This window comes from Bombina bombina, chromosome 9 (assembly GCF_027579735.1).
Source record: "Bombina bombina isolate aBomBom1 chromosome 9, aBomBom1.pri, whole genome shotgun sequence".
NCBI classification, from domain to species: domain Eukaryota; kingdom Metazoa; phylum Chordata; class Amphibia; order Anura; family Bombinatoridae; genus Bombina; species Bombina bombina.
Window position 1 is genome coordinate 259,823,263 of NC_069507.1, and position 27,726 is coordinate 259,850,988.

Here is a 27,726-nt window from a genome sequence, read left to right on the forward strand (position 1 = left end):
TCCCCCTTCTCTTTGATGTAGGTCCTGATGAAAAACCTGCTTTCCAGAGATCTGTGTGTCTGTGGACATAATAGTGCTATTAGATCTAAAGTCACCCTCATTGTCACTTAAGAATCAGCTTTACGTGAGTTAGACGAGAGGATTTGTGTATTACTTTTGGTACCTCGACTCTGCTGCCTGGTCATAATAGAGTTAGATCTAGGGGTCCCTCTACTTCTTGCGGGTCTATTGCTGTAATTCTGAATAATACCCTTAGGGATCGGTGTAAACTCTTCCTCTCCACTAGAATCGCTTCTAGTTGACTATATGACTGCCTCATCATCTGTACCCTCAGTATCTGAAAATCTAACTTTCTTTTTATTATCTGAGGAAGACGTTTTGTTAATGAGCTTAGACTTATACCTTCTGGACCTATACCCTTTCTGGCTTCTAAACTGCCATGTGTATACTCTATTATTGCTATAATCATCATTATCTCTATTAAAGCTACAGGGGATATTTACCTCAGCACGCTCTCCATGCTCTTCAGAGAACACTAAGGTGAGTATTGTAGCTACAGGTGATACTTACCTTAGCGCGCTCTCCATGCTCTCCAGAGCACACTAAGGTAAGTATTATAGCTATAGGTGATACTTACCATAACACGCTCTCCATGCTCTCCAGAGCACACTAAGGTAAGTATTGTAGCTACAGATGATACTTACCTTAGCTCGCTCTCCATGCTCTCCAGAGCACACTAAGGTGAGTATTGTAGCTACAGATGATACTTACCTTAGCGCGCTCTCCATGCTCTTCAGAGCACACTAAGGTAAGTATTGTAAGCAAAACGATCTACAAAGATAGAGGAGAGGAGCGCAGACTCAAATGCAGGGTATAACAAAATTTAATAGTGTAAACAAAGACAAGTGGCAACTCACAAAGTATATAACATAAAATGGCATATAGTGTATCAATAACACTTAGCAACTTATCCCCTCTTCAAGTGTGTCCAGAAAGGAGTTCCAGGAAAAGGCAGGACAGGTGTATATCCTCATTCGCTCCAGGGAGGAAGCAAACAGGCAACCGGCATAAGTTCCCAAAGAGTGCCAGAAACCAGGCTGGCAACGGTAGCAAAGTCCGTATCAATGGTATAAATAATGGCGATGTAGTACCTTATCTGGCAAATAAGTGAATGAGATCCTAGGCTCCCAAATCCAAAAGTTCTGTGCTGCAGATTCAGAACTGAGGACGGCCTCACTGGATCAAACAAATGACGTTAAAGGGAAGTTACATGTGATACTTACATTAGCGCTCTCTCCATGCTCTCCAGAGCACACTAAGGTGAGTATTGTAGCATGAAGGTGATACTTACCTTAGTGCGCTCTCCATTCTCTCCAGAGCACGCTAAGGTAAGTATTATAGCTATAGGTGATACTTACCATTACACGCTCTCCATGCTCTCCAGAGCACACTAAGGTAAGTATTGTAGCTACAGGTGATACTTACCTTAGCTTGCTCTATATGCTCTCCAGAGCACTCTAAGCTGAGTATTGTAGCTACAGGTGATACTTACCTTAGCTCGCTCTTCATGCTCTCCAGAGCACACTAAGGTGAGTATTGTAGCTACAGGGGATACTTAGCTTAGTGCGCTCTCCATGCTCTTCAGAGCACACTAAGGTAAGTATTGTAGTTACATGTGATACTTACATTAGCGCTCTCTCCATGCTCTCCAGAGCACACTAAGGTGAGTATTGTAGCTGCAGGTAATACGTACCTTAGCGCGCTCTCCATGCTCTCCAGAGCACACTAAGGTAAGTATTATATCTATAGGTGATACTTACCATAACACACTCTCCATGCTCTCCAGAGCACACTAAGGTGAGTATTGCAGCTACAGGTGATACTTACCTTAGCTTGCTCTCCATGCTCTCCAGAGCACACTAAGGTAAGTATTGTAGCTACAGGTGATACTTACCTTAGCTCGCTCTCCATGCTCTCCAGAGCACACTAAGGTAAGTATTGTAGTTACATGTGATACTTACATTAGCACACTCTCCATGCTCTCCAGAGCACACTAAGGTAAGTATTGTAGTTACATGCGATACTTACATTAGCACGCTCTCCATTCTCTTCAGAGCACACTAAGGTAAGTATTGTAACTACATGTGAAACTTACCTTAGCTAGCTCTCCATGCTCTCCAGATCACAGGTAAAAAAAATAAAAAATCATTTCATGATTCAGGTGTATGATACAATTTTAAACAACATTCCGATTTACTTCTGTTTTCTAATATGCTTCATTCTTAAGATATCCTTTGCTGAAGAAATAGCAAAGCACATGGGTGAGCCAATCACACAATGCATCTTTGTGCAGCCACCAATCAGCAACTACAAATCCTATCTAGATATGCTTTCCCGCAAAGGATATCAAGAGAATGAAGCAAAATAGATAATAGAAGTAAATTGGAGTTTTTTTTAAATTGCATGCTCTTTCTAAATCACACATATATATATTCAAAGTTGCAGGGAAGGCACTCTCCGTTTCAAATAACTTTTATTAGGGTAGATATTTTCGGGGTCTCCCCCGTCCTCAGACCACTTCTGAGGACGGGGGAGACCCTGAAAATATTTACCCTAATAAAAGTTATTTGAAACGGAGAGTGCCTTCCCTGCAACTTTGAATATGATTTTTATTAGAAGTGCACCCCGGAGGCTGTTGTGTATGGAGGGCTGGTTCCCCTTCTTTACTATTTATATATATATACACATCGTCGCATACAGGATGCTCCAGCACTCTTTTTAGCTGTTAAGTTACAGCCGAGATCTGGAGCTCCTGAAGCTTGAGGCATCTCCCGCATATGGAGCCAGAGCACGATCGGTGCTTCGCCTCCATATGACGGCAGATGTCTGATTGTTACAGACAGTGACACTGTGTGTGTCACAGTCTGTAACAATCATCTGCTGGAGCCGGCGGGAGGTGTGGGCGGGAGGCGGGTGGGTGGCCCAACAGGGGAGGAGGGAGGGAGTGGGAGGAAGTGGGAGAGGCCCTAAGCTAGGATTTTTTTTAAAGGGACAGGGAGGGATGGGCAACTACACTAAGGAAAAGGGTGTGTGGGGGACCCTATAAAATAAAGATCGCTAGGTGGACGGGACACTACCTTATGGAACAGTAAAAATAAAAAATATTATCTTTTTTTTTTATGTTTTTCAGGTACTGGCTGATAGCTGCCAGTACCTAAGATGGGGTCTATAGTTAGGGCAGGGGAGGTTTAGATTTTTTTAGGGGGGATCAGGGAGGTTTGAGGGTTGGGACAATCCTACACTGCAGAAACAATAAAAAAATAAAAATGTATTAATAAAAAAAAGTTTTCATTTTTTTGTATTGGCAGACTGTCTGCCAGTACTTAAGATGAGGGTGACCAGTGGGGTGTGGGGAGGGAAGAGAGCTTTTTGGGGGGATCAGGGGGTGGGGAGTGTCTGGTAGTTAAGCTAATCTCTACACTTAAGCTAACCTTAACCTTTTAAGATACCTGATTAACCCCTTCACTGCTGGGAATATAAGAAGTTTGGTGCACAGTTGCAATTAGTGGCCTTCTAATTACCAAAAAGCAATGGCAAAGCCATATATGTCTGTTATTTCAGAACAAAGAGCATCTCAGAGACACTTTAACAAACATTTGTGCCATGATTGCACAAGCAGTATGTAAATAATTTATGTGAGAAACCCAACGTACCAATTTTTTTTATTTGATGACATTTGGCGGTTAAATGGTGGCATTAAATATACCAAATTTGGCCTAGATCAATACCTTGGGTTGTCTACTAAAAAAATATATATAGATTTGATAGGTAAATAAAAAGTGAGTGATAGCAAAAATGCTAAAAATGCTCTGGTATTTTGGGCAAGTGTTTATCTGGATGTCCTGGTAGTCAAAGGGTTAAGGTAAGTATTGTAGCTACAGGCGATACTTACCTTAGCACGCTCTCCATGATCTGCAGAGAACACTAAGGTAAGTATTGTAGCTACAGGTGATACTTACCTTAGCGCACTCTCCATGATCTGCAGCGAACACTAAGGTAAGTATTGTAGCTACAGGCGATACTTACCTTAGCACGCTCTCCATGATCTGCAGAGAACACTAAGGTAAGTATTGTAGCTACAGGTGATACTTACCTTAGCTCACTCTCCATGATCTGCAGCGAACACTAAGGTAAGTATTGTAGCTACAGGTGATACTTACCTTAGCGCACTCTCCATGATCTGCAGAGAACACTAAGGTAAGTATTGTAGCTACAGGTGATTCTTACCTTAGCGCACTCTCCATGATCTGCAGAGAGCACTAAGGTAAGTATTATAGCTACAGGTGATACTTACCTTAGCGCGCTCTCCATGATCTGCAGAAAACACTAAGGTAAGTTTTGTAGCTACAGGTGATACTTACCTTAGCACACTCTCCATGATCTGCAGAGAACACTAAGGTAAGTATTGTAGCTACAGGTGATACTTACCTTAGCGCGCTCTCCATGATCTGCAGAAAACACTAAGGTAAGTTTTGTAGCTACAGGTGAACTTTCCATTTGTAGCTTTGAAACAATTACATTAATTTTAAGGAAAACTAATGTAAATATTTAATGAAAATTCACTATTTGTTTAGTTTTAAACTAAACGAATACCAAATAGTGCAGCCACTAAATATTCAGGGAAATTAATTTCCCTGAATACCAATACAAAAAAAATTATCCAAATCAATTTTACTTGGCTACACATCTCCATTAATTGGTTAACATAAAAGGGGATACCGAGTACGTGTACGTACAGTGGAATTACTTATTATATGGGAATATTTTAACACATGAAGAAAAGGGAACATCTGGGGGTTGGGCACAGTTTCATCCAGATATATGCCAGTTCTTTATCTGCAGCTATTTATCCCTAATGAGGCTGATGTCCTTGAGTTGGGCATCTGAAGCAATATATAAATGTGCTATCCAGCACAGTAATACCTGTACAATACAGAGAGCAGACATGAAGTTCTTACTCATTGCCGTTTTGCTTGGAGCGGCTGGTAAGTTGTTGTTGTTCTCTTTTTACCTCTATAACATTTTATTGATCAAATATGAATAAATAGTTTATAAAACTGAAAGTTTGTGCAAAGTTAGTAATTCACATTTAGTAACAGTAACATAGTGGGATAGATTACAAAGGGTATTAGTGCGGGACGCAAAAAAACAACATTGCAACTTGCATATTGCATAGTATAAGTTGAAAGTAAACGGTGTGCTAAAGCGCATAAGAAATTTGCGCTCTGCAGGTTAGAGTGACTGAAGACCTTGCGTAAAGTGTAAGGGTTAAAAAAAATTGCACCAAACACAACAAAATACATTAAAATAAAGTGCTACACTCATATTTACACTTTCTGTTAAGATATTTTTTATAAATATAAAATTTTTTTTTTAGGTATATGATATATGACAAGGTATTTAACTGAAAAGGTCTATTATGTATTTCATAGCACAAACTTTTACTTTCAACTTGTAATACATGGGCTAACCCTTCCATGTTAAAAGTTTACTTCTAGCTAAGTTTGCATGCTACTTGTAATTTAGCCCATTGGGGCCTATCTATCAACTCCGAACAGAGCTTGACGGCCCGTGTTTCTGGCGAGTCTTCAGACTCGGCAGAAACACAAGTTATGGAGCAGCAGGCTCCATAACCCTGTCCGCCTGCTCTGAGGAGGCGGACAGGAATTGCCGGAATTCAACCCAATCGAGTACAATCGGGTTGATTGACACCCCCTGTTGGCGGCCCATTGGCCCCGAGTCTGCAGGGGGCGGCATTGCACCACCAGATATTTTTTATAAATATAATAAAAAAAATGTAGGTATATGATATATGACAAGGTATTTAACTGAAAAGGGCTATTATGTATTTCATAGCACAAACTTTTACTTTCAACTTGTAATACATGGGCTAACCCGACCATGTTAAAAGTTTACTTCTAGCTAAGTTTGCGTGCTACTTGTAATTTAGCCCATTGGGGCCTATCTATCAACTCCGAACAGAGCTTGACGGCCCGTGTTTCTGGCGAGTCTTCAGACTCGGCAGAAACACAAGTTATGGAGCAGCAGGCTCCATAACCCTTTCCGCCTGCTCTGAGGAGGCAGACAGGAATTGCCGGAATTCAACCCAATCGAGTACAATCGGGTTGATTGACACCCCCTGTTGGCGGCCCATTGGCCCCGAGTCTGCAGGGGGCGGCATTGCACCAGCAGCTCTTGTGAGCTGCTGGTGCTATGCTGAATACGGAGAGCGTATTGCTTTCCGCATTCAGCGATGTCTTGCAGACCTGATCCGCACTGTCAGATCAGATCCGCAAGACTTTTGATAAATAGGCCCCATTGTGTGTTGTCTCTTAGATTAACTGTAGCTTAATTCCAACCAGTTATCTAGATTAGATCATTTAGGACCCTATTATTTAAAGCTTTATGGTCTTGTGAGATTTTGTAAAAAGTCCGGTCAGTACTGCAAGCTTCCTCAAAGAATTTTAGATAGGCAGATTTTAGCTTCAGAGCTTTTTGACTTGCTATGCAATGCTAGTAGATATATTTATATACATAGACCTATATCTGATATAAAATATGCATGTCTGTGTGTATGTGTAACAAAAGTTTATATTCTAAGCAAAGATGTAATAAACACTGGTCGTTGGACAAATAGGAAGCAATAAACGAACAACAAAGAAATATGCAAAGGAAGTAATTTACTCCTCCAAACAATGTCAGCTTGTCTAAAAAATATCTCAGGTGACAATAGAGCCAGCTGAGAGGGATATAGAAGAGTTAGGATCAATTTTGATAGGTATACACAAACACTGATGAGTTATAAAACACACGTGCACTCACATACACCAACAGACATACCAGAAGGGTAGAATGGGGTTTAGTGCACACACACCAGAGATATAGGATACATTTAGTGGATGTGTTAGAGTTAAACCCTTTTTGTAAAGCTATAATTTTGTAATATGGAATACGATCGGGTTGATTGAAACCCCCTGCTAGCCGAGAGTGTATGCTGTCAGCATTTGTCGATGTGCAGCAGGCATGATCCACAATATCGGATCATGTCCGCTAGGACCATAATAAATAGGCGCCTATATTTCTAGAACTTTTCCTAAGTAGCGCTGCACATAAAATCTATACTTGGTGTTAATGATTTAATTGTGAGCAAGTATGAGTGGAGGTGACACAGAGATTATTACATTCATTACACAATGCAGAGGATATTATTACTAGCATATCCAAAGTGGATTTATTGTAAGTGTTTCTGGTAGAATAGAAGAATAGTTGTGCAACATGCAAGGTTACAGATGTGAAGGAATTACACTTACATTACAATATAATACTAAAGAAAGGGTTTGTGTGATTGCTCTCAATGCCAGCAAGTTTTTGATAGTTAGTAACTTAGTGAGAATTTATACTTTATTAACCCCTAAAAATATCTATTTAAATGTCTTCCTCTACAGCTGCATTTGATGATGATGATAAGATTGTAGGAGGTTACACCTGCAGCAAGAACTCTGTCCCATATCAGGTGTCTCTGAACTCCGGTTACCATTTCTGTGGGGGGTCCCTGATAGCCAGCCAGTGGGTTGTGTCTGCTGCTCACTGCTACAAATCGTAAGTTATAAAAAAAAAGACGTTTTTTGAAGTGGAACTATTTTTTTTATTTTTTTAGCGCAGTGGCTTGTAATATGCTTCTCTTTTATTGTTATGTCTCTATACTTTGAACATTCCTTTCTGATAATACTCATATATTGTAGGAGCATTCAAGTTAGGCTGGGAGAACACAATATTTTTAACAATGAGGGCACAGAGCAGTTCATCAACTCTGCCAAGGTCATCAGACATGCCAGCTACAACTCCAGGACCCTGGACAATGACATCATGCTCATCAAGCTCGCCTCTCCTGCTACTCTCAACTCCTATGTGAAGGCTGTAGCTTTGCCCTCTGGATGTGCCGCCGCTGGCACCAGCTGTCTGATCTCTGGCTGGGGAAACACACTCAGCAGTGGCAGTGAGTAAACACTTTAGTAACTTTTAAATTAACACTATTATTCCATCTCTAATTAAGGTTCACAATAACTATTTTTTCCTGGTTGTCTCTCTAGCTAATTACCCAGATCTCCTGCAATGTCTGAGTGCTCCTATTTTAAGTGACAGTCAGTGCAGTGGCTCCTATCCTGGAGAGATTACCAAAAACATGTTCTGCGCTGGGTACTTGGCTGGAGGAAAAGATTCTTGCCAGGTAACTTCTTAATATTTATTAGTTAAATATTCTCTTTTAGTTCTTCCATATATTATTTTCAATATCAAATGATGTGCCCACCGGAAGCTGTAGTGAGAAAATAAAAGACCTCCCTATAATTGCTATAACTTCCATTTTCTCACAATATTATTAAAACATCATTAAATATATTATCCAAAAGAAAACTATAACTGCTATTGTCAATGTGTGCACTAAATTGTTTTCTTATCATATATAACAATTTGAAACTTTGCACATATATGTATAATTTTTCTATATATTAGCAAATATAATATGATTTATGTGCTAATAAAGAGTTTGGTTCTCTGTTATAATAATCTTCCAAATTTTAGGGTGACTCTGGAGGACCTGTAGTATGTAATGGCCAGCTGCAGGGTGTTGTCTCGTGGGGTTACGGATGTGCCCAACGAAACTATCCTGGTGTCTACACAAAAGTCTGCAATTACAACTCCTGGATCAAGAACACCATGGCTGCCAACTAAAGTGTTATTCTTCTCTCTAATCTACAGAATTATTTAAATCAAGCTCCCATTATGAACAAACACTTAATTATCTTGGCTCCTTTTAGTGATCTGTGTTTCTGATACTCTAATAAATTGCTAAAGTCAATTCAACCCTTCTGTGTTTTCTTTGAAATGTCCAGGTCAGATGGGGACAGTAAAGCTACTAATCAATAGATTTTAAACGATAATAATAATGATAGATAGATGATAGCTAGATAGAGAGATATAGAGAAAGATAGATGATAAATATATATATATATATATATATATATATATATAGATAGATAGATAGATAGATAGATAGATAGATAGATAGATAGATAGATAGATAGATAGATAGATGATAGATTGATTGATGATAGATAGATAATAGATAGATAGATGATAGATATAGATGTTAGATAGATGGATAGATAGATAAATGATAGATAGATTTATAGATAGATGATAGCTAGATAGAGAGATATAGAGATAGATAGATGATAAATATATATATATATATATATATAGATAGATAGATAGATAGATAGATAGATAGATGATAGATAGATAGATAGATAGATAGATAGATAGATAGATAGATAGATAGATTATAGATAGATAGATGATAGCTAAATAGAGAGATATAGAGAAAGATAGATGATAAATATATATATATATATATTTATATATATAGATGATAGATAGATAGATAGATAGATAGATAGATAGATAGATAGATAGATAGATTATAGATAGATAGATAGATAGATAGATAGATAGATATAGTTTATTTTTCTTAGGAAATTCTATAATTATTCTGATCTCTGGACAAGACCAAAGACCATGGGCTTGAAGTTTTTCAACAAGAGAGAAATAGACTTACTTGATAAAGCAGATAAACAGAATTCTTGTTAATGTGGAATCTGAAATTAATTAATAAATATATTTCATTAATCAACTAATAGGTAACCAGACATGCAGTTAGATACAGTAGATGATAGATAGATAGCTTAATTTATTTAATTGTACCCTTAATCTAAAACATACAATAATAATTTACCCAATTATATAAATTCACTGTCCCATGCCAGATAAGGCGCTGGCAAAGGCTCAACTGCAGTGCCCCTTCTTAGGCCAGTTTTATGTGCGGCCCAGCAGTAAAACAGTTAATTAGGTAACCGCACCCTGCAATTAGCAAGCACTGCATAATGCAGACTGCAAGGTGTGGTTCTCTTATTAACTGTTTCTCTGCTGGGCCACATACAAAACTTGCCTTAGAGGGACACCTGCCTAACTGGTACACTAGTTCTCATTCAAACCACATCCAAAAGAAATTATTTTATGCTATTTGTGAGTAAAATAATATGACTGTAATGATGTAAATAAATTTCCCACATTCCACCAATAGAAAATCAGTAAACCCTGTATGCTGTAGTGTGCAGACTTTATCAAAGGTAAAAATAGAGCTGTACAGAGTTTTTAGGGGCTTCTTTCTTCTTCTCGAATTGTACTTCTTGTAAGTGTGTTTCTATGTATTGTGTTTGAATATCTGTATTAATTGCTACTCTGAATCATATTTGGGTTTTTATTATTTTTACTAGTTGAAACCTCAATCAGAGGTTATTCTACACCATACACACAGGTTATTCTACACCATACACACAGGTTATTCTACACCATACACACAGGTTATTCTACACAATACACGCAGGTTATTCTACACCATACACACAGGTTATTCTACACCATACATGCAGGTTATTCTACACCATACACACAGGTTATTCTACACCATACACGCAGGTTATTCTACACCATACACGCAGGTTATTCTACACCATACACACAGGTTATTCTACACCATACACACAGGTTATTCTACACAATACACGCAGGTTATTCTACACCATACACACAGGTTATTCTACACCATACATGCAGGTTATTCTACACCATACACACAGGTTATTCTACACCATACACGCAGGTTATTCTACACCATACACGCAGGTTATTCTACACCATACACACAGGTTATTCTACACCATACACACAGGTTATTCTACACCATACACACAGGTTATTCTACACAATACACACAGGTTATTCTACACCATACACGCAGGTTATTCTACACCATACACGCAGGTTATTCTACACCATACACACAGGTTATTCTACACCATACACACAGGTTATTCTACACAATACACGCAGGTTATTCTACACCATACACACAGGTTATTCTACACCATACATGCAGGTTATTCTACACCATACACACAGGTTATTCTACACCATACACGCAGGTTATTCTACACCATACACACAGGTTATTCTACACCATACACGCAGGTTATTCTACACCAAACACGCAGGTTATTCTACACCATACACACAGGTTATTCTACACCATACACGCAGGTTATTCTACACCATACACGCAGGTTATTCTACACATACACGCAGGTTATTCTACACCATACACGCAGGTTATTCTACACCATACACACAGGTTATTCTACACCATACACACAGGTTATTCTACACCATACACGCAGGTTATTCTACACTATACATGCAGGTTATTCTACACCATACAGGCAGGTTATTCTACACCATACACGCAGGTTATTCTACACCATACAGGCAGGTTATTCTACACCATACACACAGGTTATTCTACACCATACACACAGGTTATTCTACACCATACACACAGGTTATTCGACACCATACACACAGGTTATTCTACACCATACACACAGGTTATTCTACACCATACACGCAGGTTATTCTACACCATACACGCAGGTTATTCTACACCATACACACAGGTTATTCTACACCATACACACAGGTTATTCTACACCATACACGCAGGTTATTCTACACCATACACACAGGTTATTCTACACCATACACGCAGGTTATTCTACACCATACACACAGGTTATTCTACACCATACACGCAGGTTATTCTACACCATACACACAGGTTATTCTACACCATACACACAGGTTATTCTACACTATACATGCAGGTTATTATACACCATACATGCAGGTTATTCTACACCATACAGGCAGGTTATTCACTAAAGAGCTCAACTTAAAAAATGACTAAATACTGGAAAATAAAATGTTCCAAATTCAAAATGTAAATATTTTGCTTCACTCTATAATGAATGCTCCATGCTCTTCTTATATCCTTACAACATTGCCTGCAGCACGTCTGATCCAACATCCAGTCACACCCACTTCACATATGTACTTATGTAGTTAATAGCTACTAGAAAATTAGAATTGCATAATCAACAACATTTGAATGATAAAAAGAAAATGCAAGCCTGCAGCCAAAAGTTAAAGGGACAGTATACAATAATTTTTATTTAACTGCATGTTATAGACACTACTATAAAGAAGTATATGCACAGATACTGATATAAAAATAAAGAATAAAACCTTTTAAAAACTTACTTTGAAGCTCCCAGTTTAGCACTGTTGATGAGGTTAGGCTGGGACACCCAGTGAAAGGGGCTGGGAAGCAGAAACAGAGAGACACTCCCCCCTTTCCTGCATATGAAAAGACCCATTACACAAACAGGAGTCTGTAAACATCAGTATACATCTAAAACTTTGGGGCTTGGTTAGTAGTCTGAAAATCAGCACAATGTTATTTAAAAATAAGCAACATCATACATTAAATTCCATAGAACACCAGCGAGTCAAGGCATAAGCGCTTTAAATAAAAAGTTATTTATTTTATGGATACACACAAGCAAAATAAAATCCTCAAAAATTGCAAAAAGGATCTCAGCTAATCCATATATGTCCTACGCGTTTCGGCCCCCCCTGGCCTTATTCATAGATATAGTAAGAAACCATAGCTGCCTTCTTTAAATACACTATTGCCTAATTGGCTACGGAAAAAGCTGGGTTACTATTTGCTGCTCCTTAATTTACACTAATTGGAACTGTGTTAGAAGTTTAACTTTTAGCTGACCAGCAATAAGTGATTAGCATGAAAATGGGTCTTGCTAATACTATACATTACATTTACCAAACAACCATAAAAGAAACCCAATTGTATTTTATTGAATCATTAACCATTCAAAAATGAACAGACTATATAAATTATTTGCTACAAAGGGTTTAAGGGTGAAGAAAGAAAACAATAGCCTAATCACCTTCTGGACTTTTATCCTTAAATGTAATGATAGAATATCTCTACTCTTTACAATATGCTTTGTATACTGTTTCAGTTATAGCCATTATTGCACATATATTGCTAAAAAAAAACCATAATAAGCATATAACAGGTTATATTCAATGTATAAGAGGGTGTGCCCCAAATCCGGGGGAAGGAAAAGCTATATATACAGTAAAGTCACATAGGGACCAAGATAAGGGGGCTCATTATTAATTTAATTACGTTTCCAAAAATGTATTATATCCCCCTCAATATTTAGTCCCTGTGGCCTTCTTGTTTGCAACTGGAAAATCCAGAATGCTTCTAAATATAGAAGTCAACTGTTTCTATCACCTCCTCTTTGCTTGGGGTGCACTATCTCTATAACCTTACAGCTCAAAAAATAAACATCTTGGTTATGATAATGAATAAAATGACGTGCTAGATCAGGACACTTAATATTGTTTTTAATATCGTTTAGGTGTTCCCTAATACGTGTCCTAGCCTCCCTAGTAGTGCAAGCGGTATATTGAAGCTTGCAGCTTACACATTATATTAAATAGACTACATAGGTATTATGGCAGGTACTACAACTCTCGTGTTGATATACTCTATTTGTGGTTCTGGACTGAAAAGTAGAACCAATACCTGCATGAGAGCAGGCAATATGATTGCTAAAATTACATTTGAAATGTCCCTTCACTGTTAGCCAACTCCTTGTATGTGTTTTTACTTTTTTCAATTGATTAGGGGACAAAATGTTGCCTAGGGTACACCCCCTTTTTGATACAAAATTGCATCCGCCATCAATGTAGTCCTTTAGACTATTCTCAGCCGTGACTATTGGCAAATGCTATTTAATTATGCTGCAGATTTGGTCAAATTCAGGACTGAAAGTGGTCAAGAAGACTGGTCTGGCTGAATCAAATCTGTTACATTTACCTGGGATTTTATCACAAATCAGGGATGCCCTGTCCATACGAGTTACTTCCAAAAGGGCTCAATTAATGGTTTTAGACCGATACCCTATCTGTAATAAAAATTGTCTAAACTTTTCACTCTCTATCAGAAAATCAGAGTTGTCAGTACAGTTGCGTTTAATACATATAAACTGCCCTTTTGCCACACCAAACCCAGTATGTTTTGGGTGGCTACTTCTGGCATGGAGAATCGTATTTGACATAATCAGTTTTCTGTAGAGAGTAGTTTTAATCACATGTGTTTCAGGGACCCCTTTCAAAACTATATCCAAATAGGGAAATTTAGATTTATCAAATTGATAGGTAAACTGTAGACCTACTTAATTTATATTGATGGCATCAACATATTGGACATATGAATAAGACCCCCTGGTCTTATTCATAGACATAGTAAGAAACCATAGCTGCCTTCTTTAAATACACTATTGCCTAATTGGCTACGGAAAAGCTGGGTTACTATTTGCTGCTCCTTAATTTACACTAATTGGAACTGTGTTAGAAGTTTAACTTTTAGCTGACCAGCAATAAGTGATTAGCATGAAAATGGGTCTTGCTAATACTATACATTACATTTACCAAACAACCATAACAGAAACCCAATTGTATTTTATTGTATCATTAACCATTCAAAAATGAACAGACTATATAAATTATTTGCTACAAAGGGTTTAAGGGTGAAGAAAGAAAACAATAGCCTAATCACCTTCTGGACTTTTATCCTTAAATGTAATGATAGAATATCTCTACTCTTTACAATATGCTTTGTATACTGTTTCAGTTATAGCCATTATTGCACATATATTGCTAAAAAAAAAACCATAATAAGCATATAACAGGTTATATTCAATGTATAAGAGGGTGTGCCCCAAATCCGGGGGAAGGAAAAGCTATATATACAGTAAAGTCACATAGGGACCAAGATAAGGGGGCTCATTATTAATTTAATTACGTTTCCAAAAATGTATTATATCCCCCTCAATATTTAGTCCCTGTGGCCTTCTTGTTTGCAACTGGAAAATCCAGAATGCTTCTAAATATAGAAGTCAACTGTTTCTATCACCTCCTCTTTGCTTGGGGTGCACTATCTCTATAACCTTCCAGCTCAAAAAATAAACATCTTGGTTATGATAATGAATAAAATGACGTGCTAGATCAGGACACTTAATATTGTTTTTAATATCGTTTAGGTGTTCCCTAATACGTGTCCTAGCCTCCCTAGTAGTGCAAGCGGTATATTGAAGCTTGCAGCTTACACATTATATTAAATAGACTACATAGGTATTATGGCAGGTACTACAACTCTCGTGTTGATATACTGTATTTGTGGTTCTGGACTGAAAAGTAGAACCAATACCTGCATGAGAGCAGGCAATATGATTGCTAAAATTACATTTGAAATGTCCCTTCACTGTTAGCCAACTCCTTGTATGTGTTTCTACTTTTTTCAATTGATTAGGGGACAAAATGTTGCCTAGGGTACACCCCCTTTTTGATACAAAATTGCATCCGCCATCAATGTAGTCCTTTAGACTATTCTCAGCCGTGACTATTGGCAAATGCTATTTAATTATGCTGCAGATTTGGTCAAATTCAGGACTGAAAGTGGTCAAGAAGACTGGTCTGGCTGAATCGAATCTGTTACATTTACCTGGGATTTTATCACAAATCAGGGATGCCCTGTCCATACGAGTTACTTCCAAAAGGGCTCAATTAATGGTTTTAGACCGATACCCTATCTGTAATAAAAATTGTCTAAACTTTTCACTCTCTATCAGAAAATCAGAGTTGTCAGTACAGTTGCGTTTAATACATATAAACTGCCCTTTTGCCACACCAAACCCAGTATGTTTTGGGTGGCTACTTCTGGCATGGAGAATCGTATTTGACATAATCAGTTTTCTGTAGAGAGTAGTTTTAATCACATGTGTTTCAGGGACCCCTTTCAAAACTATATCCAAATAGGGAAATTTAGATTTATCAAATTGATAGGTAAACTGTAGACCTACTTAATTTATATTGATGGCATCAACATATTGGACAGCCTCCTCCTCAGTAACTGTCCAAATGAGGAGGAGGTCATCAATGAAACGTTTATACATTTTAATCTTTTCCCTAAATGGGCCCAAATCTCCAAAGACGTAGGGCCGCTCCCACCATCCCATATATATGTTGGCATATGCTGGTGCGAATTTCGCACCCATCATGATCCCACATCTTTGGAGATAAAAATCACTTTCAAAACAGAAAATATTTGTGTGTCAGAAGAAAATCCAAGGTTCTACATATGAACATCCTGAGTGAAAGATCATAATTATGTGGGATAGCTGAATAAAGGCCCACCACATCCATTGTGATCCATGAGCTGGAGTTATCCCATCTTAACTTATCTAAGTTAGACACCAAATGTTTGGTGTCGCGTAGATAAGAGGGGAGCTGAAAAACCAAAGGTTGTAGTAGTGATTCGACCCAACTAGAGAGGTGTTCAAATAGGGAACCAATGCTCAACACAATAGGTCTCCCCCTCACCTCCTCACCTCCTCCAAGAATTTATGAACCTTGGGGAAGTGGTGAAAAATCAGGAGTACTGGATTGGATACCAATAGATAATTATATGTGCCAAGGATTCCCTCCTGAACACCATCATCTAGTAAATCTAAAAGCTCCTTTCTGAAGCTTTCAGTTGGATTTCGTATTAGTCTGACATACACTTCTCTTTCATTTAATTGTCTCATTGCCTCATGTATGCTGGTCTATCAAGTGTCACAATATTGCCCCCCTTATCTGCCTGTTTTATGACTATATCATCATATGTTTGTAATTTGGCCAAAGCTTGTCGTAATTCAGGTCGCAAGTTAGGTTGGCTTCTAATATGACTTTTTGAGAGTTTGATCAAGTCTTCCTCAACCCTGTGGTTAAAGGCCTCCAAAAGGAGACCCTCTCCCTCACAGGGTAGAAGATAGACTTCAGTTTAAACTGTCCGTGGGAACTTTTTAAATATGCAGGATCCCTCAAAGATTGAGCTCCTAGATTCTGCAAAGTGTAAAAGTCACTTCCTTCTTCAAAATCAAAGATATTGGAAATACTTGGTAGCACACTAGTGACATCAACACTTATATCTGTAGTCACCTCTGTACTGGGAGTGGTATTAGTATCTTTGTCCAAAATAATTTCTTAACAGTGAGGTCCCTCACCAATCTATTAACATCTGTTAAAGTATCAAAGAGATTAAAGGATCTGGTAGAGACAAAGCCCAGGCACATCCTTAAGATCTCTAATTCCAAGGGTGTTAAGACCCTACCAGATAAATTAATTATCTTTATGTCTGATATTTGTTGCGGTATGTGCAACCCCTTTGACCCCTTGTGTTGCAACCTCTTCCTAGGGCGCCTCCCCCTTCTCTTTGATGTAGGTCCTGATGAAAAACCTGCTTTCCAGAGATCTGTGTGTCTGTGGACATAATAGTGCTATTAGATCTAAAGTCACCCTCATTGTCACTTAAGAATCAGCTTTACGTGAGTTAGACGAGAGGATTTGTGTATTACTTTTGGTACCTCGACTCTGCTGCCTGGTCATAATAGAGTTAGATCTAGGGGTCCCTCTACTTCTTGCGGGTCTATTGCTGTAATTCTGAATAATACCCTTAGGGATCGGTGTAAACTCTTCCTCTCCACTAGAATCGCTTCTAGTTGACTATATGACTGCCTCATCATCTGTACCCTCAGTATCTGAAAATCTAACTTTCTTTTTATTATCTGAGGAAGACGTTTTGTTAATGAGCTTAGACTTATACCTTCTGGACCTATACCCTTTCTGGCTTCTAAACTGCCATGTGTATACTCTATTATTGCTATAATCATCATTATCTCTATTAAAGCTACAGGGGATATTTACCTCAGCACGCTCTCCATGCTCTTCAGAGAACACTAAGGTGAGTATTGTAGCTACAGGTGATACTTACCTTAGCGCGCTCTCCATGCTCTCCAGAGCACACTAAGCTAAGTATTATAGCTATAGGTGATACTTACCATAACACGCTCTCCATGCTCTCCAGAGCACACTAAGGTAAGTATTGTAGCTACAGATGATACTTACCTTAGCTCGCTCTCCATGCTCTCCAGAGCACACTAAGGTGAGTATTGTAGCTACAGATGATACTTACCTTAGCGCGCTCTCCATGCTCTTCAGAGCACACTAAGGTAAGTATTGTAGTTACATGTGATACTTACATTAGCGCTCTCTCCATGCTCTCCAGAGCACACTAAGGTGAGTATTGTAGCATGAAGGTGGTACTTACCTTAGTGCGCTCTCCATGCTCTCCAGAGCACGCTAAGGTAAGTATTATAGCTATAGGTGATACTTACCATAACACGCTCTCCATGCTCTCCAGAGCACACTAAGGTAAGTATTGTAGCTACAGGTGATACTTACCTTAGCTTGCTCTATATGCTCTCCAGAGCACTCTAAGCTGAGTATTGTAGCTACAGGTGATACTTACCTTAGCTCGCTCTTCATGCTCTCCAGAGCACACTAAGGTGAGTATTGTAGCTACAGGGGATACTTAGCTTAGTGCGCTCTCCATGCTCTTCAGAGCACACTAAGGTAAGTATTGTAGTTACATGTGATACTTACATTAGCGCTCTCTCCATGCTCTCCAGAGCACACTAAGGTGAGTATTGTAGCTGCAGGTAATACGTACCTTAGCGCGCTCTCCATGCTCTCCAGAGCACACTAAGGTAAGTATTATATCTATAGGTGATACTTACCATAACACACTCTCCATGCTCTCCAGAGCACACTAAGGTGAGTATTGCAGCTACAGGTGATACTTACCTTAGCTTGCTCTCCATGCTCTCCAGAGCACACTAAGGTAAGTATTGTAGCTACAGGTGATACTTACCTTAGCTCGCTCTCCATGCTCTCCAGAGCACACTAAGGTAAGTATTGTAGTTACATGTGATACTTACATTAACACACTCTCCATGCTCTCCAGAGCACACTAAGGTAAGTATTGTAGTTACATGCGATACTTACATTAGCACGCTCTCCATTCTCTTCAGAGCACACTAAGGTAAGTATTGTAACTACATGTGAAACTTACCTTAGCTAGCTCTCCATGCTCTCCAGATCATAGGTAAAAAAAATAAAAAATCATTTCATGATTCAGGTGTATGATACAATTTTAAACAACATTCCGATTTACTTCTGTTTTCTAATATGCTTCATTCTTAAGATATCCTTTGCTGAAGAAATAGCAAAGCACATGGGTGAGCCAATCACACAATGCATCTTTGTGCAGCCACCAATCAGCAACTACAAATCCTATCTAGATATGCTTTCCCGCAAAGGATATCAAGAGAATGAAGCAAAATAGATAATAGAAGTAAATTGGAGTTTTTTTTAAATTGCATGCTCTTTCTAAATCACACATATTTATATTCAAAGTTGCAGGGAAGGCACTCTCCGTTTCAAATAACTTTTATTAGGGTAAACGTTTTCAGGGTCTCCCCCGTCCTCAGAAGTGGTCTGAGGACGGGGGAGACCCCGAAAATATTTACCCTAATAAAAGTTATTTGAAACGGAGAGTGCCTTCCCTGCAACTTTGAATATGATTTTTATTAGAAGTGCACCCCGGAGGCTGTTGTGTATGGAGGGCTGGTTCCCCTTCTTTACTATTTATATATATATACACATCGTCGCATACAGGATGCTCCAGCACTCTTTTTAGCTGTTAAGTTACAGCCGAGATCTGGAGCTCCTGAAGCTTGAGGCATCTCCCGCATATGGAGCCAGAGCACGATCGGTGCTTCGCCTCCATATGACGGCAGATGTCTGATTGTTACAGACAGTGACACTGTGTGTGTCACAGTCTGTAACAATCATCTGCTGGAGCCGACGGGAGGTGTGGGCGGGAGGCGGGTGGGTGGCCCAACAGGGGAGGTGGGAGGGAGTGGGAGGAAGTGGGAGAGGCCCTAAGCTAGGATTTTTTTTAAAGGGACAGGGAGGGATGGGCAACTACACTAAGGAAAAGGGTGTGTGGGGGACCCTATAAAATAAAGATCGCTAGGTGGACGGGACACTACCTTATGGAACAGTAAAAATAAAAAATATTATCTTTTTTTTTATGTTTTTCAGGTACTGGCTGATAGCTGCCAGTAGCTAAGATGGGGTCTATAGTTAGGGCAGGGGAGGTTTAGATTTTTTTAGGGGGGATCAGGGAGGTTTGAGGGTTGGGACAATCCTACACTGCAGAAACAATAAAAAAATAAAAATGTATTAATAAAAAAAAGTTTTCATTTTTTTGTATTGGCAGACTGTCTGCCAGTACTTAAGATGAGGGTGACCAGTGGGGTGTGGGGAGGGAAGAGAGCTTTTTGGGGGGATCAGGGGGTGGGGAGTGTCTGGTAGTTAAGCTAATCTCTACACTTAAGCTAACCTTAACCTTTTAAGATACCTGATTAACCCCTTCACTGCTGGGAATATAAGAAGTTTGGTGCACAGCTGCAATTAGTGGCCTTCTAATTACCAAAAAGCAATGGCAAAGCCATATATGTCTGTTATTTCAGAACAAAGAGCATCTCAGAGACAATTTTACAAACATTTGTGCCATGATTGCACAAGCAGTGTGTAAATAATTTATGTGAGAAACCCAACGTACCAATTTTTTTTATTTGATGACATTTGGCAGTTAAATGGTGGCATTAAATATACCAAATTTGGCCTAGATCAATACCTTGGGTTGTCTACTAAAAAAATATATATAGATTTGATAGGTAAATAAAAAGTGAGTGATAGCAAAAATGCTAAAAATGCTCTGGTATTTTGGGCAAGTGTTTGTCTGGATGTCCTGGTAGTCAAAGGGTTAAGGTAAGTATTGTAGCTACAGGCGATACTTACCTTAGCACGCTCTCCATGATCTGCAGAGAACACTAAGGTAAGTATTGTAGCTACAGGTGATACTTACCTTAGCGCACTCTCCATTATCTGCAGCGAACACTAAGGTAAGTATTGTAGCTACAGGCGATACTTACCTTAGCACGCTCTCCATGATCTGCAGAGAACACTAAGGTAAGTATTGTAGCTACAGGTGATACTTACCTTAGCTCACTCTCCATGATCTGCAGCGAACACTAAGGTAAGTATTGTAGCTACAGGTGATACTTACCTTAGCGCACTCTCTATGATCTGCAGAGAACACTAAGGTAAGTATTGTAGCTACAGGTGATTCTTACCTTAGCGCACTCTCCATGATCTGCAGAGAGCACTAAGGTAAGTATTGTAGCTACAGGTGATACTTACCTTAGCGCACTCTCCATGATCTGCAGAAAACACTAAGGTAAGTATTGTAGCTACAGGTGATTCTTACCTTAGCGCACTCTCCATGATCTGCAGAGAGCACTAAGGTAAGTATTGTAGCTACAGGTGATACTTACCTTAGCACGCTCTCCATGATCTGCAGAAAACACTAAGGTAAGTTTTGTAGCTACAGGTGATACTTACCTTAGCACACTCTAAATGATCTGCAGAGAACACTAAGGTAAGTTTTGTAGCTACAGGTGAACTTTCCATTTGTAGCTTTGAAACAATTACATTAATTTTAAGGAAAACTAATGTAAATATTTAATGAAAATTCACTATTCGTTTAGTTTTAAACTAAACGAATACCAAATAGTGCAGCCACTAAATATTCAGGGAAATTAATTTCCCTGAATACCAATACAAAAAAATGTATCCAAATCAATTTTACTTGGCTACACATCTCCATTAATTGGTTAACATAAAAGGGGATACCGAGTACGTGTACGTACAGTGGAATTACTTATTATATGGGAATATTTTAACACATGAAGAAAAGGGAACATCTGGGGGTTGGGCACAGTTTCATCCAGATATATGCCAGTTCTTTATCTGCAGCTATTTATCCCTAATGAGGCTGATGTCCTTGAGTTGGGCATCTGAAGCAATATATAAATGTGCTATCCAGCACAGTAATATCTGTACAATACAGAGAGCAGACATGAAGTTCTTACTCATTGCCGTTTTGCTTGGAGCGGCTGGTAAGTTGTTGTTGTTCTCTTTTTACCTCTATAACATTTTATTGATCAAATATGAATAAATAGTTTATAAAACTGAAAGTTTGTGCAAAGTTAGTAATTCACATTTAGTAACAGTAACATAGTGGGATAGATTACAAAGGGTATTAGTGCGGGACGCAAAAAAACAACATTGCAACTTGCATATTGCATAGTATAAGTTGAAAGTAAACAGTGTGCTCAAGCGCATAAGAAATTTGCGCTCTGCAGGTTAGAGTGACTGAAGACCTTGCGTAAAGTGTAAGGGTTAAAAAAAATTGCACCAAACACAACAAAAATACATTAAAATAAAGTGCTACACTCATATTTACACTTTCTGTTAAGATATTTTTTATAAATATAATTTTTTTTTTAAGGTATATGATATATAAGGTATTTAACTGAAAAGGGCTATTATGTATTTCATAGCACAAACTTTTACTTTCAACTTGTAATACATGGGCTAACCCTTTCATGTTAAAAGTTTACTTCTAGCTAAGTTTGCATGCTACTTGTAATTTAGCCCATTGGGGCCTATCTATCAACTCCGAACAGAGCTTGACGGCCCGTGTTTCTGGCGAGTCTTCAGACTCGGCAGAAACACAAGTTATGGAGCAGCAGGCTCCATAACCCTGTCCGCCTGCTCTGAGGAGGCGGACAGGAATTGCCGGAATTCAACCCAATCGAGTACAATCGGGTTGATTGACACCCCCTGTTGGCGGCCCGAGTCTGCAGGGGGCGGCATTGCACCAGCAGCTCTTGTGAGCTGCTGGTGCTATGCTGAATACGGAGAGCGTATTGCACTCCGCATTCACCGATGTCTTGCAGACCTGATCCGCACTGTCAGATCAGGTCCGCAAGACTTTTGATAAATAGGCCCTATTGTGCGTTGTTTCTTAGATTAACTGTAGCTTAATTCCAACCAGTTATCTAGATTAGATCATTTCGGACCCAATTATTTAAAGCTTTATGGTCTTGTGAGACTTTGTAAAAAGTCCGGTCAGTACTGCAAGCTTCCTCAAAGAATTTTAGATAGGCAGATTTTAGCTTCAGAGCTTTTTGACTTGCTCTGCAATGCTAGTAGATATATTTATATACATAGACCTATATCTGATATAAAATATGCATGCCTGTGTGTATGTGTAACAAAAGTTTATATTCTAAGCAAAGATGTAATTGACACAGGTCGTAGGACGAATAGGAAGCAATAAACGAACAACAAAGAAATATGCAAAGGAAGTAATTTACTCCTCCAAACAATGTCAGCTTGTCTAAAAAATATCTCAGGTGACAATAGAGCCAGCTGAGAGGGATATAGAAGAGTTAGGATCAATTTTGATAGGTATACACACACTGATGAGTTATAAAACACACGTGCACTCACATACACCAACAGACATACCAGAAGGGTAGAATGGGGTTTAGTGCACACACACCAGAGATATAGGATACATTTAGTGGATGTGTTAGAGTTAAACCCTTTTTGTAAAGCTATAATTTTGTAATATGGAATACGATCGGGTTGATTGAAACCCCCTGCTAGCGGCCGATTGGCCGCGAATCTGCAGGGGGTGGAATTGCACCAGCAGTTCACTAGATAAATGCAGAGAGTGTATGCTGTCAGCATTTGTCGATGTGCAGCAGGCATGATCCACAATATCGGATCATGTCCGCTAGCACCATAATAAATAGGCGCCTATATCTCTAGAACTTTTCCTAAGTAGCGCTGCACATAAAATCTATACTTGGAAATGGTGTTAATGATTTAATTGTGAGCAAGTATGAGTGGAGGTGACACAGAGATTATTACATCCATTACACAATGCAGATGATATTATTACTAGCATATCCAAAGTGGATTTATTGTAAGTGTTTCTGGTAGAATAGAAGAATAGTTGTGCAGCATGCAAGGTTACAGATGTGAAGGAATTACACTTACATTACAATATAATACTAAAGAAAGGGTTTGTGTGATTGCTCTCAATGCCAGCAAGTTTTTGATAGTTAGTAACTTAGTGAGAATTTATACTTTATTAACCCCTAAAAATATCTATTTAAATGTCTTCCTCTACAGCTGCATTTGATGATGATGATAAGATTGTAGGAGGTTACACCTGCAGCAAGAACTCTGTCCCATATCAGGTGTCTCTGAACTCCGGTTACCATTTCTGTGGGGGGTCCCTGATAGCCAGCCAATGGGTTGTGTCTGCTGCTCACTGCTACAAATCGTAAGTTATAAAAAAAAGACGTTTTTTGAAGTGGAACTATTTTTTTATTTTTTTATCGCAGTGGCTTGGTATATGCTTCTCTTTTATTGTTATGTCTCTATACTTTAAACATTCCTTTCTGATAATACTCATATATTGTAGGAGCATTCAAGTTAGACTGGGAGAGCACAATATTTTTAACAATGAGGGCACAGAGCAGTTCATCAACTCTGCCAAGGTCATCAGACATGCCAGCTACAACTCCAGGACCCTGGACAATGACATCATGCTCATCAAGCTCGCCTCTCCTGCTACTCTCAACTCCTATGTGAAGGCTGTAGCTTTGCCCTCTGGATGTGCCGCCGCTGGCACCAGCTGTCTGATCTCTGGCTGGGGAAACACACTCAGCAGTGGCAGTGAGTAAACACTTTAGTAACTTTTAAATTAACACTATTATTCCATCTCTAATTAAGGTTCACAATAACTGTTTTTTCCTGGTTGTCTCTCTAGCTAATTACCCAGATCTCCTGCAATGTCTCAGTGCTCCTATTTTAAGTGACAGTCAGTGCAGTGGCTCCTATCCTGGAGAGATTACCAAAAACATGTTCTGCGCTGGGTACTTGGCTGGAGGAAAAGATTCTTGCCAGGTAACTTCTTAATATTTATTAGTTAAATATTCTCTTTTAGTTCTTCCATATATTATTTTCAATATCAAATGATGTGCCCACCGGAAGCTGTAGTGAGAAAATAAAAGACCTCTCTATAATTGCTATAACTTCCATTTTCTCACAATATTATTAAAACATCATTAAATATATTATCCAAAAGAAAACTATAACTGCTATTGTCAATGTGTGCACTAAATTGTTTTCTTATCATATATAACAATTTGAAACTTTGCACATATATGTATAATTTTTCTATATATTAGCAAATATAATATGATGTATGTGCTAATAAAGAGTTTGGTTCTCTGTTATAATAATCTTCCACATTTTAGGGTGACTCTGGAGGACCTGTAGTATGTAATGGCCAGCTGCAGGGTGTTGTCTCGTGGGGTTACGGATGCGCCCAACGAAACTATCCTGGTGTCTACACAAAAGTCTGCAATTACAACTCCTGGATCAAGAACACCATGGCTGCCAACTAAAGTGTTATTCTTCTCTCTAATCTACAGAATTATTTAAATCAAGCTCCCATTATGAACAAACACTTAATTATCTTGGCTCCTTTTAGTGATCTGTGTTTCTGATACTCTAATAAATTGCTAAATTCAATTCAACCCTTCTGTGTTTTCTTTGAAATGGGCAGGTCAGATGGGGACAGTAAAGCTACTAATCAATAGATTTTAAACGATAATAATAATGATAGATAGATGATAGCTAGATAGAGAGATATAGAGAAAGATAGATGATAAATATATATATATATATATATATATTGATAGATAGATGATAGATAGATAGATAGATAGATAGATAGATGATAGATAGATAGATAGATAGATTGATGATAGATAGATAATAGATAGATAGATGATAGATATAGATGTTAGATAGATAGATAGATAGATGATAGATAGATAGATATATAGATAGATAGATGATAGCTAGATAGAGAGATATAGAGATAGATAGATGATATATATATATATATATATATATATATATATATATATATATATATATATATATATATATATATATATATATATATATATATATATTGATAGATAGATAGATAGATAGATAGATGATAGATAGATAGATAGATAGATAGATAGATAGAAAGATAGATAGATTATAGATAGATAGATGATAGCTAAATAGAGAGATATAGAGAAAGATAGATGATATTGATATATATATATATATATATATATATATATTAGATAGATAGATAGATAGATAGATAGATAGATAGATAGATAGATAGATAGATAGATGATAGATAGATAGATAGATAGATAGATAGATAGATAGATTATAGATAGATAGATATAGTTTATTTTTCTTAGGAAATTCTATAATTATTCTGATCTCTGGACAAGACCAAAGACCATGGGCTTGAAGTTTTTCAACAAGAGAGAAATAGACTTGCTTGATAAAGCAGATAAACAGAATTCTTGTTAACGTGGAATCTGAAATTAATTAATAAATATATTTCATTAATCAACTAATAGGTAAACAGACATGCAGTTAGATACAGTAGATGATAGATAGAGAGCTTAATTTATTTAATTGTACCCTTAATCTAAAACATACAATAATAATTTACCCAATTATATAAATTCACTGTGCCATGCCAGATAAGGGGCTGGAAAAGGCTCAACTGCAGTGCCCCTTCTAAGGCCAGTTTTATGTGCGGCCCAGCAGTAAAACAGTTAATTAGGTAACCGCACCCTGCAATTAGCAAGCACTGCATAATGCAGACTGCAAGGTGTGGTTCTCTTATTAACTGTTTCTCTGCTGGGCCACATACAAAACTTGCCTTAGAGGGACACCTGCCTAACTGGTACACTAGTTCTCATTCAAACCACATCCAACAGAAATTATTTTATGCTAATTGTGAGTAAAATAATATGACTGTAATGATGTAAATAAATTTCCCACATTCCACCAATAGAAAATCAGTAAACCCTGTATGCTGTAGTGTGCAGACTTTATCAAAGGTAAAAATAGAGCTGTACAGAGTTTTTAGGGGCTTCTTTCTTCTTCTCGAATTGTACTTCTTGTAAGTGTGTTTCTATGTATTGTGTTTGAATATCTGTATTAATTGCTACTCTGAATCATATTTGGGTTTTTATTATTTTTACTAGTTGAAACCTCAATCAGAGGTTATTCTACACCATACACGCAGGTTATTCTACACCATACACACAGGTTATTCTACACAATACACGCAGGTTATTCTACACCATACACACAGGTTATTCTACACCATACATGCAGGTTATTCTACACCATACACACAGGTTATTCTACACCATACACGCAGGTTATTCTACACCATACACACAGGTTATTCAACACCATACACGCAGGTTATTCTACACCATACACGCAGGTTATTCTACACCATACACACAGGTTATTCTACACCATACACGCAGGTTATTCTTCACCATACACGCAGGTTATTCTACACCATACAGGCAGGTTATTCTACACCATACACACAGGTTATTCTACACCATACAGGCAGGTTATTCTACACATACACGCAGGTTATTCTACACCATACACGCAGGTTATTCTACACCATACACGCAGGTTATTCTACACCATGCACACAGGTTATTCTACACCAAACACACAGGTTATTCTACACCATACACGCAGGTTATTCTACACCATACACACAGGTTATTCTACACCATACACGCAGGTTATTCTACACTATACACGCAGGTTATTCTACACCATACAGGCAGTTTATTCTACACCATACACGCAGGTTATTCTACACCATACAGGCAGGTTATT

General features: G+C 38.2%; 2 protein-coding genes across 2 annotated transcripts; both read left to right on the forward strand.

Annotated features, from left to right (window-relative positions):
* Positions 1-4,999: 4,999 nt before the first annotated feature.
* LOC128639685 (trypsin-like) lies at positions 5,000-8,922 on the forward strand. Its single transcript, XM_053691807.1, has 5 exons — positions 5,000-5,045; positions 7,506-7,659; positions 7,803-8,056; positions 8,151-8,287; positions 8,641-8,922. The coding sequence occupies exons 1-5, from the start codon at positions 5,006-5,008 to the stop codon at positions 8,788-8,790; spliced, it is 735 nt and encodes a 244-aa protein (XP_053547782.1). The 5' UTR covers positions 5,000-5,005; the 3' UTR covers positions 8,791-8,922.
* Positions 8,923-21,941: 13,019 nt separating this feature from the next.
* LOC128639686 (trypsin-like) lies at positions 21,942-25,518 on the forward strand. The gene is made up of 5 exons (XM_053691808.1): positions 21,942-22,019; positions 24,109-24,262; positions 24,404-24,657; positions 24,752-24,888; positions 25,242-25,518. The coding sequence occupies exons 1-5, from the start codon at positions 21,980-21,982 to the stop codon at positions 25,389-25,391; spliced, it is 735 nt and encodes a 244-aa protein (XP_053547783.1). The 5' UTR covers positions 21,942-21,979; the 3' UTR covers positions 25,392-25,518.
* Positions 25,519-27,726: the final 2,208 nt, after the last annotated feature.